The sequence below is a fragment of the Carcharhinus amblyrhynchos genome, chromosome 22 (genome assembly GCF_965287045.1).
Source record: "Carcharhinus amblyrhynchos chromosome 22, sCarAmb.v2.hapA, whole genome shotgun sequence".
Taxonomy (NCBI): Eukaryota; Metazoa; Chordata; class Chondrichthyes; order Carcharhiniformes; family Carcharhinidae; genus Carcharhinus; species Carcharhinus amblyrhynchos.
This window is the reverse complement of record NC_137345.1, coordinates 1,711,664-1,725,381: the sequence shown is the minus strand read 5'-3', so window position 1 is coordinate 1,725,381 and position 13,718 is coordinate 1,711,664. Positions and strand designations below refer to the sequence as shown.

At 49.4% G+C, this 13,718-nt stretch overlaps 1 protein-coding gene across 1 annotated transcript in view; it reads right to left on the bottom strand.

The window, feature by feature from the left end:
• Window positions 1-465: 465 nt before the first annotated feature.
• Window positions 466-13,718, bottom strand: part of srgap2 (SLIT-ROBO Rho GTPase activating protein 2) — a 182,716-nt gene continuing 169,463 nt past the window's right edge. Inside the window, exons 20-23 of the mRNA XM_080209671.1 lie at window positions 10,758-10,938; window positions 8,712-8,858; window positions 7,566-7,896; window positions 466-3,910 (exon numbers count right to left, since the gene is read on the bottom strand). Of these exons, the coding sequence (XP_080065797.1) occupies window positions 3,527-3,910; window positions 7,566-7,896; window positions 8,712-8,858; window positions 10,758-10,938 (1,043 nt within the window). The 3' untranslated portion in view covers window positions 466-3,526. The remainder of the gene's footprint in view (window positions 3,911-7,565; window positions 7,897-8,711; window positions 8,859-10,757; window positions 10,939-13,718) is intronic.

The following is a 13,718-nucleotide window of genomic DNA, read 5'->3' as shown; positions in this document are numbered from 1 at the left end:
GTGAGGTTGAATGAAGGAGGTCTCATTCGAGGTTCCAGTAAAGATATTCTAAAGAAAAGGTTTAAGTTAGTTGAATTTTTAAGGTATTATCTATCGCTCACTCAGACGCAGAACAGAATAAAAGGTTTGGAAATTTGAGGCCCAATTTTGCAACTGAACTTTCACCTCAAAATAAATCCAACTCACACGTGCGTTTCCCTTCATTTTAACAAAAGCAGCCTTTCCCCCTCCCTGATTCTCTGGCTGAAGGGTCCCTGTTGGTGACACAGGTCAGGTAGAGAGGACAGACAGTGAGAATCACTTGTTATTTTCAGATGGATTGGTATTTCCATTGCAAAACTCAGAACCTGAGGACAAGCAAATGGTTCAGAACGCCAACTGAAGTGTAGCCAATTTTGTAATCTAGAAAACACAGGAGTCAATTTGCACACAGCAACCTCCAAGAATAATTCATTGTCATTCGAGGTGGAGACTAGTATGAGATTTATTGTTTTCAGACTAACATCTAATATTCTGCACAATACTGTACCAGGAAATGCTGTACCTTACAGTTACTGTGTAGTTACATATACACAAATACTCTGTACAATTCATTATTACAGTCTTATTTATGCATTGGCTCGAACACATAAATACTGTAGGTATTAACTCCGTCGCCACAGTGAGCCAGACTCCTGACAATGAATAACAGCAGCACACTGCTTCATACAGACACCATGCTCCTCCCGAGAGCTGCAGGGCTATAGGACGATGACCAATCCTGGATCTCATCCAACGTTGTTCTTTGTGTGCGTGTCTACAGGCTGTTCCACCGCAGGAAGCATCACATTTCACCTCCACATTACCCAATAGGAGCGATCAGCACCTGGATCAGCCTGACTGGTACAAGGAACTGAGATTAACAGCAGTGTCCCTCAGTCTCCTGGTTGAGATGACCTAACTCTGTAACCAGGGTTCAAATCTGGCCACCTTCCTAGCTTGTGGGTTCAGTACCATGTGGACGGGCTGGTTATTTGTTGGGTGGACTGTATATATCGATGGTTCAAACTGCCTGGTTGCTTATCCTGCCAGCTCCCCCTCAGTAACCCCTCTCTGTGAATGCTCCTGGTTGGAGGGAGCCCAATCCCAAAGCCAATTTCACCTGGGCCACATGACCCCCACTGAACCATGACCCCCACCCCCAACCCCTCCACATCCCCCCAGGGTAGTTGATCGAGGGTGGATTGACAGTGGGTCAGAATAGTACACAATTGGCCCTATTTCCCTCCCATTGCCCCGCCAATGACTGCCCTCAGTGTCTGCCCGCTCTGGGTGCCCAGGCCACTGGCAATCCCAGCCCACCCCATCAGCATCTACTTCCCTCTCCCTCGGGGAGTCAGCACCCCGTACAATCAGTTCCAATCAGGGTTTAAGCGTACTCACTGCTCTGCAGAGGGGGGCACCAGTCACAGTTCAGGAGAGGGGGGTACCTGTCACAGGTCAGGAGTACCCATTGCAGGGCAGGGGAGCAGGCACCTGTCGCCAGGAGGGCATACCTGTCACAGGTATGTATTGTGGGTCATTCCTTCCACCCCCCCCTCCACACACACCCAGGGCATTTTTGGTTGGTTAACTCCAATGTTTAGCTTTGATTGGTCAAAGCTGTGATTTTAGCACCTCAGCTATTGGTCCATCAGTAAGCGGTTAAAATGAACGATCGTATTGGTTGGGGAATGGGATTATTTTATATATTGTAACTTTTTTTTATTGGGTGGATGGCGGGGAAGGGAGACACTTCCTAAGATTGCTCTCGGACACTCATTAAACACTGTTTGAGGCAGAGAAGCTGCAGCGATATTGGGGGGAGGTTTCAGCTGCAGGAGGTTCCATAACTTAGAGCGAGGGAGAATTGCTGCCAACTGCAGTTGGGATACTGATGTGAGTGAATGAGGAGGTGGTAATGTACAGAAGGAGCTGGAGACAGGAAAACACTCGGTTCAGCTGGTCTGTGCAGGCAGCAACTCATCCCAGGCCGTGTCTGCCGAATGAATTCCACGGATCCTCTGTTTGGACAGTGAGCGTTCCAATACCTTCCTGTCACGGGACAGCCCCAAGCCCGCACTCATTCCAGGTAACAAAGCTAAACATCCCGTGGGGAGGAACTCTCGGAAATAAGAGTGCGTTAAGGCTTGTCTTATTTCTCTTCCCTCGCCCCGAAGCGCTGAGGCTCTATCACAGCTCCTGGCCTCAGACAACTCAACACAGACGTGGGGGGAGAGCGGCTCCTGGACTGTTTCAATCAATTTAACACTGGGTCACGTCTGACTCTCTCAGTAATCATGATGGTTTGAATGATCCTTCACATTCAGACACTAAAGAGAACACGTCACTCTCTCTCAGACTTTAGGAAATCACTGAGCACAGATATATCTTAAACAGGAACATTTCAATGACAAAATAAAAGGAATCATTGAGAATCAAAATTAATTTAAACAGTAAGATCACAAATAAATGAATGAGAGATTCAATTAGAAAAACCAGTTTGTTGATTGTGCTGTGGAATTTTCACAGTACAACATTAGAGGTTGTCTAAGTGTCTATCCCCTAAAAATATTATTTTTTCTCAGCTAACCTACAAAAACGTTTCCAGTTTTCAATACCATGAATCTGTCAAAATATAATTCACCATTTACACTGAACTGTTCACAATAAAAGTCCATTAAAAAATTAAAAATTAATTGCAGCAATTGTATTTTTTTTCTTTGTGCTAAACTCTGAAGCCTTTGACTAGGCCTCAATCCCATGACACACAAATGGGGAGGCCTTGTTTTAAGTTTAGTACTACAAATGTACTCAGCTTTCAAAAATAAAATTAAAAAATAAGGAGACGTAGCGAGTCTTGGATTACATTTTTTTTTAAAAAGAGCTGACATTTTTCTTGCATATCCCGCATCAATGGATATGACTTTTTGGTGGCGAGTCTCAGATCCAAGGCAAAGGCCCCAAAATACCCGCGTTGCCGTAACAGTCAGGAGGATTTAAGAGAAACAATAATATTCCAATTTTTGCTCTCAACGCAACAAATTATTCCATCGCTGTTTTGTTTTTCCACCATTGACCAAACGCGGATGGCACAGAACAAACGACGACTCCAGTGGGGATGCGGGCAAAGATCTGGGAAGCAACGGATTTGGAAAATTGGGAAGACTGATGGAACAAACACCGCTGCGCAGGTTTATTTGGCTTGCGAGGACTGAGTGAAGTCTGCAGTAGATATCTTCCCGGGTTCACTGCATAGACTGAAATATTACACGGCAGCTGGACTGGGCTCTGTTGGTCTAATGCATCGAGCAGCGTGGAAAGAAGATCTAAAGTCCTTCAGGAATCAGGACTGATTGGGCGGAGAACAGGACCAAAAGCCGACTAACAAAGCAAGATTGTTCTCGAGCTCAACATTGATCGATGGTGACATTTTGGTTCCCCTCTCCCCATTTCTAAACAATCAAAGAGCACTCATTCAGACATCCCGGGGCCCACGTGCAGGGCCTCACACGGTGCAAGACTTGTCTGTTGGTTGCTGCGTGGTGGGGGACCCGAGGCTGGGGGCAGTCGGATTGGTCTTTGGAAAAACCACTGGTTTGGGCCTCAGCGCCGGAGGTTTCACCTGGGCGGCTATCTTCACAGACTTCACCGGTCTGAAGGTGCACGGCATGTCACCCGATGAGCTGGCACTCCTCTGAAGGGAGGACTCCGAGTCCTTCAGAATGCGGGAATGGAGGGGGCTGGATGGTTCGGACGTGGGACCCACCGAGGGAGACGCCTTCATCGGTTCCAGAGTGTCCAACACTACATCAGGAGCGTGTTTCACTGTACTCTGACGCTCCAGTTCACGTAGCTCATTAAGGGCTGAGTTCATCGTTGCCTCAATATCCTAGAAAACAAAATGATCCGGAATGTTAGGAAATACCAAAGCAAAAGGTGAGGCTTTCCCACTGAAAACCCCAAAGACCAGTGAGGAACAGCAAACCTACCCAGCATCCTAATAACATCTGGAACTCCAACCCAACCCAGATATCTCTCCCGTGTGTGTGAACAGCTGGGCTCGGATTTCATTTCTCATTTATGATGCTGCTTTACTTTACAGCAATATTCAGGGTTACCTTTTCCAAACTGTTTAATACAACAAAGGCCGCTCCCTCAGGAATCTAACTGGTCATTCAATTCACTTCAGTGGGATCTTGCTTTGCCAGCTGACAGTGCCTACACTGAGAATGAACCAGTTTGGAACATGCGGAGGGTGTGAAAGGGATTGTATAAACTAAACCATGTCACTCTCCTAACACTTAGAATCACTCTTTTTGCTCTTTTCAGTGTCCAGATTTACACATCCCAGTTATACACAGGACAGTGCTGTGTTTACACATCCCAGTTGTATGCAGCACTGTATAGTATTTGTGCATCTCAGTTGTACACAGCACAGTGCAGTGTTTATGCATCCAAGTTGTACACAGCACAGTGCTGTGATTATACATCCCAGTTATACACAGGACAGTGTTGTGTTTACACATCCCAGTTGTATGCAGCACTGTATAGTATTTGTGCATCTCAGTTGTACACAGCACAGTGCAGTGTTTATGCATCCAAGTTGTACACAGCACAGTGCAGTATTTATGCATCCCAGTTATACGCAGCACTGTGCTGTGATTATACATCCCAGTTATACACAGGACAGTGTTGTGTTTACACATCCCAGTTGTACGCAGCACTGTATAGTATTTGTGCATCTCAGTTGTACACAGCACAGTGCTGTGTTTATGCATCCCAGTTATACACAGCACAGTACTGCGTTTTTATTCCTCAGTTACACATGTTTTGCTGACCCGCTCCTCTCTTTCAGGCCCACACAGTGGGAGACCTGGTCCTGGTTTTCTATTTGTGTTCTGAGTTACAGAATGATCGGGGAGCCCGGAGGCTGCTGGGGGTGGGGGTGGAGGTGGGGGTGGGGGGGGTAAAGATGCAAGTAATCAACAAGGAAAACAGCGCCTTGTGACTCAGCGCAGTAACCGTCAGCGTTTGGAAACGCTTTGTTGGAAGTGGGAAAATAAACAATAAATGATTGTAATTTGTAAAGAGCTTGCTGAGGGTTTGAGGTGACGGAGAATAACATTACAATGTTCTGTGGTGCCCTTAGCAACACACAGATTTCTAGAAACCAGCGATTAGAGTTAAGCTCCCAGCGTTCCTGGTCAAATCTCACTGCGTTCAGCTGTTCACAAAGTCGGAAATCAAAAAACTCCATCAACAGACACAGCATCGCGCACAGATTTCCCTGAAACCCAGTTCCACATTCCCCCTGTCCCACAGGAAGTGTGCACACCAAGAACACTGACAGGATGTCAAAACTGACAGTCCCATGGAACAAGCTGCAAATGTCTCCCTACCGGCATCCTCCCCCCCGCCCCCCCACTCCCCATCCTCCCCCCTGCCCCCCCCACCCTCCCCCCTGCCCCCCCCACCCCCCATCCTCCCCCCTGCCCCCCCCATCCTCCCCCCTGCCCCCCCACTCCCCATCCTCCCCCCTGCCCCCCCCACCCTCCCCCCTGCCCCCCCCACCCCCCATCCTCCCCCCTGCCCCCCCCACCCCCCATCCTCCCCCCTGCCCCCCCCACCCCCCATCCTCCCCCCTGCCCCCCCAACTCCTCATCCTCCCCCCTGCCCCCCCCACTCCTCATCCTCCCCCCTGCCCCCGCCACTCCCCATCCTCCCCCCTGCCCCCCCCACTCCTCGTGCTCCCCCCTGCCCCCGCCACTCCCCATCCTCCCCCCTGCCCCCCCCACTCCTCGTGCTCCCCCTGCCTCCCCCCACTCCTCATGCTCCCCCTGCCTCCCCCCACTCCTCATGCTCCCCCTGCCTCCCCCCACTCCTCATGCTCCCCCTGCCTCCCCCCACTCCTCATTCTCCCCCCTGCCCCCCCCACTCCCTACTCCTCATGCTCCACGTACCCCCCCCCCCCCCCCACCCTCATTATAAATCACTCAATGGTTATGCAAAGCGTCCAGGCAGGAACGCTATCCTCAGGATTATGTTCCTGTGGTGACGACACATCAATAACCAGAGCTTCTCTCCTCGCCTCTCTCTCTCTCTCTCTCTCACATGACAAAGCGCCGAGAGACACCAATCTGCAAAGTTTGGGTCCTTCCTGTCATTGTAATGCTTGCTGAATTTTGGGAGAAGCATTGAGGAGGCTGTATCCCCGGACTAGGATAGGGTACGGCAGAGGTGGATCTAGGGGTATGGAGTCACAAATCGTTACAAGTAGCAGGACGAGTTAACAAGACTGTCAGACTGCAAACAGAGCACTGCGGGGGAGAGAGGTTTGTGAGGCGCGGGAGAAACAGCCCGTTCCTGTGCTGCAAATTATTTGTAAAAATATAATTTTGATTTTTAATTTGTGTAAGTATAACTTTAGGGCAGCACGGCAGCACACTGGTTAGTTAGCACTGCTGCCTCACACTGCCAGGGACCTGGCATTTCAGCCTCGGGTGTCTGTGTGGAGCTTGCACATTCTCCCCGTGTCAGCGTGGGTTTTCTCCGGGTGCTCCAGTTTCCTCCCGCAGCCCAAAGATGTGCAGATTGAGTGGATTGGCCGTGCTAAACCGCCCCTCAGTGTCCCAAGATGTGTAGATTAGTGGGGTAAATACATGTGGTTACAGGGATCAGGCTTGGGTAAGTTGGTGCAGACTCGATGGGCTGAATGGCCTCCTTCTGCAGTGTAGGGATTCTATGGGTCTATAAATTAGCATAAAGCTGTTCAAACAGGACAGCTCAAAACATTTGGAAAATTTGAAATGAGGAGTTGGATTCCACAAAATTGAATTGTTGAAATGAGTCGGACCCGGTCTCAGCTCCACAGGCTTGGCCGAGTCTGGGAATTCAGTGCTGCTCCAGACACACTCCAGCCGTGGAACCAAGAGTCCCGTCTGGGAATCCTGGGGCCGATCTGCCCATCGCGGGTCCGGTCTGGAGCATCACGTGTCGGTCATTTTGTGGGAAACCGGCAGGAAGGGAGTGAAAAGGAGGCGGGGTCTATTGGGGGTGGGGTCTAGGGGTGATTGGTGGGAGTGGGGGGGGGGGGGGGGGGCAGGGCTGGGTGGGGTGGGGGCCAGCGGTGGTTGTGGGGGGAGGGTGTTCCAGGCCGGCCAGTGATTTGAGTTGGCAGCGAACGGAGAGACTGGCAGATCAGGGCTACTGCGCACGCGCAGAGTTCTGGAACTGTCAAACTCCAGCGTGAATAGGCAACATATCCGTAACGGAGTCATGTCTATTCTATCGACAGGCTGAACAGACCGCTCCTGTTCCTATCTTCTCGGAACAGGATAAAGGTTGTTATCCCCAGTAAAGCTCAGAGTACGATCAGTCCCCAAAAACATCAGCAAGTTATTGTTCCTTATGTGAGAGTTGAGACTTGAGTCTGAGCAAGATATTCAACCAAGAGAGGCAGAAGAGATACATCCCAGCCTCTGGTACCTGTGTTAATAGCTAACCTGTGCAGTTCGATGGGAGAGGGTGAAGGGATAGTGCTGTACCTGTGCGATAGACTCCGGGTCCAGTGGTTTGTGGTTACTGAAACTCCTGGATCTGCCTGCAGCCATCGCCTTCCGGACCTGAGGACTCTCGGCTCGGTTAGCTGACGGCCGGCGGGTAACCGAGTTCAGGCTGCTGTGGGCCACCGTTTGCCGCTTGTCTGCTGTTTCCTTGCTGCTGTTTTGGGTTGCCTGAGGAGAACTCCGGGGACTGACCGAGGCTTGCGGGGCAGCGTCTGCAGGCGACGATAGCAGTCCGTGTCCAGCCACACCGTGTCCTTCACCGGATCGGAACGAGCGCCTAATACTCCCGGATTCAGACTTCTTCTTCTGCCTGGGTCAACGATACAAGAGAAGCAGCTTAATAACACAGAGCAGAAAAGAGGAGGCCATTCAGCCCAGTATGTCGGTGCTTGCTCTTTCAAAGAGCAACTCTGTTCACTCCACTCCCCATTGCCCTGAAATTGTTGTCTCTTTCCTCGATTTACCCAATACCCTGTCAAATCTACAATTGGAACAGTACCAACCCCCAGAACACTAACAGCACAAAATCATTCTCCAAACAAAACCCTCTCTGTATACAGCCTTCAACAGCACTTTGAGAGTCAGCCCTATGACCTACAGTAAACTTTATTAGTCACAAGTAAGGCTTACATTAACACTGCAATGAAGTTACTATGAAATTCCCCCAGTCACCACACTCCGGCGTCTGTTCAGGTCAATGCACCCTAACCAGCACATCTTTCAGACTGCGAGAGGAAACCGGAGCACCCGGAGGAAACCCACACAGACACGGGGCAAACTGCGCACAGACAGTGATCCAAGCCAGAATCGAACCTGGGTCCGTGGCACTGTGAGGCAGCCGTGCTAACCATTGTACCGCCCCACAGTGGCAACCTGCTAGTCTCACTGTAGTTGGACAGAATTCCAAACCATTGGAGCCTCTCTCTCTGTCAGGGTCAGTGTTATCGCTGGCCCAGGTCAGACAGTTATCAGTCACACCATGGCCCAGCTCATCCCAAAACAGTAAAATTCCGCCCGAGATAAACGAACCTTCCCACGATCCACCTCTCGCCTGCTCTGATTCCCGTGGCAGGCTGGATGGTAAAATTCCGACCTGTGTGTTTGTATTTTCAGACAGTGACTGACCTGTTCAGGTTTGCTAGGTAGATGTCAGCAACGTGTCCCGTTGGCGAACTGACATTGCTCTTGGACACCGGCTGTTCCACCAGGGGGGGCGCGCTGCTCGGTTCAACGTCATCTTTTGGGCTGAGCCTGTCAGAGAATGTATCATCGCTGAGTGGGAGAGCGAGGGAGAGAGATGGGGGGGGGGGAGAATGGGAAAGAAGAGGATGGGGGGAATTAAGGGGGAGGGGGAGGAGGGGAGGAATGAGGAAAAGGAAAGTGAAGGTTGGATATTTAAGATAAGGGGAGAGGATGGATGGTTGGGGTAGGGGGATATGGAAGAGATAGCGAGAAAGAAATAAGTATAAACGTCACCTACACATAACAAACACATCAATTTAAAACTGTTTAAAGTATAAAAATAACAGTGATATTTCTAACAATTGCTGCTAGTGTCTGGGTTAGAGATTGCGGTAGAGTCATAGAATCCTACAGAGCAGAAGGAGGCCATTCGGCCCATCGAGTCTGCACTGACAACAATCCCACCCAGGCCCTACCCCCACAATACCGCGTATCTCCACTGATCACCCTGACATCAAGGGCAATTTAGTATGGCCAATCCACTAACCAAACACATCTTTTGGAATGTGGGAGGAAAACTTTGCAGACACGGAGACAATCCTGGGTTGGGTCTTTTGGTGAAGGCTAGCTGATAAAAAAACAAAATTGGGCAATTGACTGGCTATCAGCTGCTTTCCCACAGGACAGAACCTTCCCTCCACTCCCTCCCCTCCCCGCACAGGTTTACTCTGCCACACTCCTTACCCAGTGACAGACCCATCCACTACTGGTTTAACTCCTGCAATGGTGGATGAGACGACGAAGATGGCATTAGTTACTCACTCCATAACCCCCCCCCCCCATGGTAAATTGTGAATCCAATTTAGCACTCAGCGTAAACAGAGGTTTGTTAGAAAGGCGAATCATTTTGTAATTTGAAGACAATGGAGAGTCTGGCAACCAGCAAGGAGATATGAAAATCCCACAGGGTGAGAGGGGGATTTGAGAACTGGGCAGGCTGGAGGCAAATACAATTAAATTAATGCAGGTGCATAGATGGCGAAATACTGCAGGAGGCCAGGACGGGAACGGGAACGTGCACTCATTGGAAAGAGGCTGGACAGTTTGGATGAACAGAGAGGTCCCGGGGTTTCAAGGACAGAATTCTGTATAAATATCCAGCATCCGGGTTTTGTGAATTGGGGCACAGAGCACAAGGGTGAAAACTGCTGATTAATTTATTCACAGCAATGGTTAGGCTCCAGTTAGAGCGACAGACGCAGCTCTGGACTCCCGGTTTCAGAAACAACTGAGTACAGATTCGCTGGGATGATGCCAGGGCGGATAGTTGAGGATGGATTTCAGATATGAGGTCTGTCTCCAGTGGAGGAGGGAAATTTGACTGAAAATTTCATGACATTTATTAAACCATGATGTGAAGATGCCGGCGTTGGACTGGGGTGGGCACTGTAAGCAGTCTCACAACACCAGGTTAAAGTCCAACAGGTTTATTTGGTAGCACGAGCTTTTGGAGCATTGCCCCTTTATTCACCTGATGAAGGGGTAACGTTCCAAAAGCTCATGCTACCAAATAAACCTGTTGGACTTTAACCAGGTATCGGGAGACAATTTATTAAAATCCACAAAGAGATTTGACAGAGTGAACTGCGAAAGGCTGTGCCCCATTGGTTGTGGAGTCAATATCAATGGATCATTATTTTAAAATTGACACAGACAGGAGTCACGAGGTTTTCTTTTTAAAGCGAGGGTTGTTGGAGCCTGTGATGTTCTGCCTCAGGGAGTGCTGGAAGCAGACACTATCACAGCTGTTAAAGCAAACCTGGAGTAATATTGCCAATGGAGGAAGATTCTGGGACAGAGGGAGAAAACAAGGATTGCTTTAGCAAAAAGCCAACACCAGGCGAGAGGAGAAAACGGTCTTTCTGTGTGGTGTAACCCCGGGTTACGCAGCTCTGTCACACGTCTACCACGGGCTTAATGAAAACTTACGTGTCTTGGACCACGATGTACTGGTGTGGGACAAGCCCGTCTATTCCATTGTGTCGACCCTCCCACCAATCTTCGGAAGCTCTGTGATAGAGCAGCAAACTGGCACCCTTTTTGAAGGAGAGTTCCCGCGCTGTGCGCCCGCTGTAATCGAACTTTGCAATGGCTTCTATCGGCTCCCCTTCTGCAAGGAGGAAGGGAAAGCAAAAGGTTGATTTTTATTTACAACACTTGCCCCCAGGCTTCCCCGGTCAGCCAGCACCCCCCCCACCCCCCACCTCCCCCACCCCCATCCCCACCACCTCCCCCTCTACTCGAGCAGCGCAGCGGGCCAGGAAAATCACAACACTGTCTCATTTCCACTGACGTACTTCAGTTATAGGATTCCTCGCCCCCACACACAGCGTGTTTTGCAGGGGTGGCCTGCTATTGACTGGCAACAGGATCGTCCAGTCCCATCGCAGTCACTGGGCCAAGATCCTGGAACTCCCTCACTAACAGCACTGTGGGTGTACCTACACCACGGGGTTTCCAGAAGGCGGCTCATCACCACCTTCTCAAAGGGAATTAGGGATGGGCAATAAATGCTGGCCCAGCTAGCGACGCCCATATCCAGAGAACATCTTTTGTTCTGAAGTTGTTAGCCTTGAAGGTGCTGCATTTAAAAAACATTGTAAGATCTTTGCTCTTGCTGGGTAGGAAAGACACGTCACTGGATGAATTGGTGAAGCGATGTTCCCATCAGACTCTGAGGGGAGGCGGGAATAATGAATGTTGGTGACAGGGGAGAAAACGAGAGGTTTTGTTCCACTGTGTGGGCTGTCAGCTACAAGCAACGCATTGTTTCACCAAGTTCAGGAGTCTCAACATTCCTGTGCTCAATATTCATGTTGGCAGAATGATTTGCATTACAGCACACATCAGCGTTTGGTGGAGAACATTCCTTCAGGCTGCGCTCACTCTCTCAGCCAGCCTCCCCTCATCACTCAGGGCATTACAAAGATGACATCATGTGTGCAGACGGAACGTGTGTGAAGTCTGTGTGTGCGTGTGTAGCTCAGGGCTGACAGAGCGGGAAATGGCCAGCTCAAACCCTGCCCCCAGTAAGATGGATTTCCTGCCAATCTCTCCCCTCTGTGGGGATGCAGCAAACATCTTCCTGTCTGACACAAAGACCTTTATCCCAAGTCAATATCCATTCATCAACCCACAGCACTGAAACACAGGTGTCCTCAGGATTTACTCCCCCAGTGACTGAGTTACGATAACCAACCCATCTGTTAGCAGGCTGGAGATCTGGGGATTTATCACATTGCTGTTCATGGGATCTTGCTGTGGCTACACCCTCTCCTTCTCCCCTATGTACTCAATGAACAGTATGCTTTACTGTATGGTGTGCAAGAAACAATACTTCTCACCGAGTCCCAGTAATTGTGGCAATAATAAATCAAATTAAACCAAACATTTTCCACATTAGGAGTGACTATACCTTCAAAGTATTTCACTGGTTCTGGGACACCCTAAGATCATGAAAGGTGCGATATGAACACAAGTGCTTGTTTCTGGAGAACCCGAGGCGCATCTGATATAAAAATCAAAATGAATTTGATTTTCACCTGGCATCTCCTTTCAATAAGCAGGAGGCCAGGGATGGTGAAGAGGGGAATGGAGACACTGACTGGCTCCTCCCCTGTCGAGAACAAGGGCTCGAGGTTGGTCTTTACATCCCTAACACTAATGCATGATAGAAACAGAGAAGATAGGAGCAGAAGGAGGCCATTCAGCCCTTCGAACCTGCCCTGCCATTCATCAATCACGGCTGTTCATCCAACTCAATAGCCTAATCCTGCTTTCTCCCATAACCTTTGATCCCATTCACCTCAAGTTCTATATCCAGCTGCCTCTTGAATACATTAAATGTTTTGCCATCAACGACTTCCTGTGGTAATGAATTCCACAGGCTCACCACTCTTTGGGTGAAGAAACGTCTCCTCACCTCCACCCTAAATGGTCTACCCTGAATCCTCAGACTGTGACCCCTGGTTCACCGTTGGGAACATCTCCCTGTATCTACCCTGTCTAGTCCTGTTAGAATATTGTAAGTCTCTTTGGATGGAGCGGCTAAGTTAACGATTGAACACTTGCTTCTCTGTCCCGTCAGCAGCTCAGCCCCTGTCCCAGTTTGTTATCCACAAGCTCAGACTGAGCAGTGACGCACCGCATTCACTGAGTGAATGTAACCACTGCCCACTGTAACTGGGACTTTGTCTCATACACAGCAATGGAAAACTAAATTCACTAAGTCTCCACGAAACAGAACAAAATAGAAATATTTAATGAGAACTGTGTTTTTTATATAAATGTTCAGTTATAAATATTGGGGGGTAATTTAAACTCATCTCTCCTGATGGGAAACTGGAAAGATAAGGCTGGCTACCTGATTTAAACAGGCCCCCACATTACATTGACATAAAGATGGGGCAGGACAGCACAATGACACAGTGGTTAGCACTGCTGCCTCACAGCGGCACTGACCCAGGTTCAATTCCAGCCTTGGTCACTGTCTGTGTGGAGTCTGCATGTTCTCCCTGTGTCTGCGTGGGTTTCCTCTGGGTGCTCTGGTTTCCTCTCACACAGTAAGAAGTCTGACAACACCAGGTTTAAACTCAGCGTTAGGTTACAGGTTGATCTGAGTGGGTTCGTGATGTGAAGTCCTTTCGGTATCTTGTCTGCTTTTTTGCCTCTCTGTAAAAACTTGATGTCGGTGTCGATATGCGCAATCTTCTTGGAGATCCTTAAACTTGGTGTTGTCAGACTTCTTACTGTGTTTACCCCATTCCTCTCACACTCCAAAGATGTACAGGTTAGGTGGATTGGTCATGGTGAATTGCCCCTTAGTGTCCCAAAGATGTGTGGGTTAGGGGAATTATTGGGGTAAATATGGTGGGTTATGGGGATGAGGCT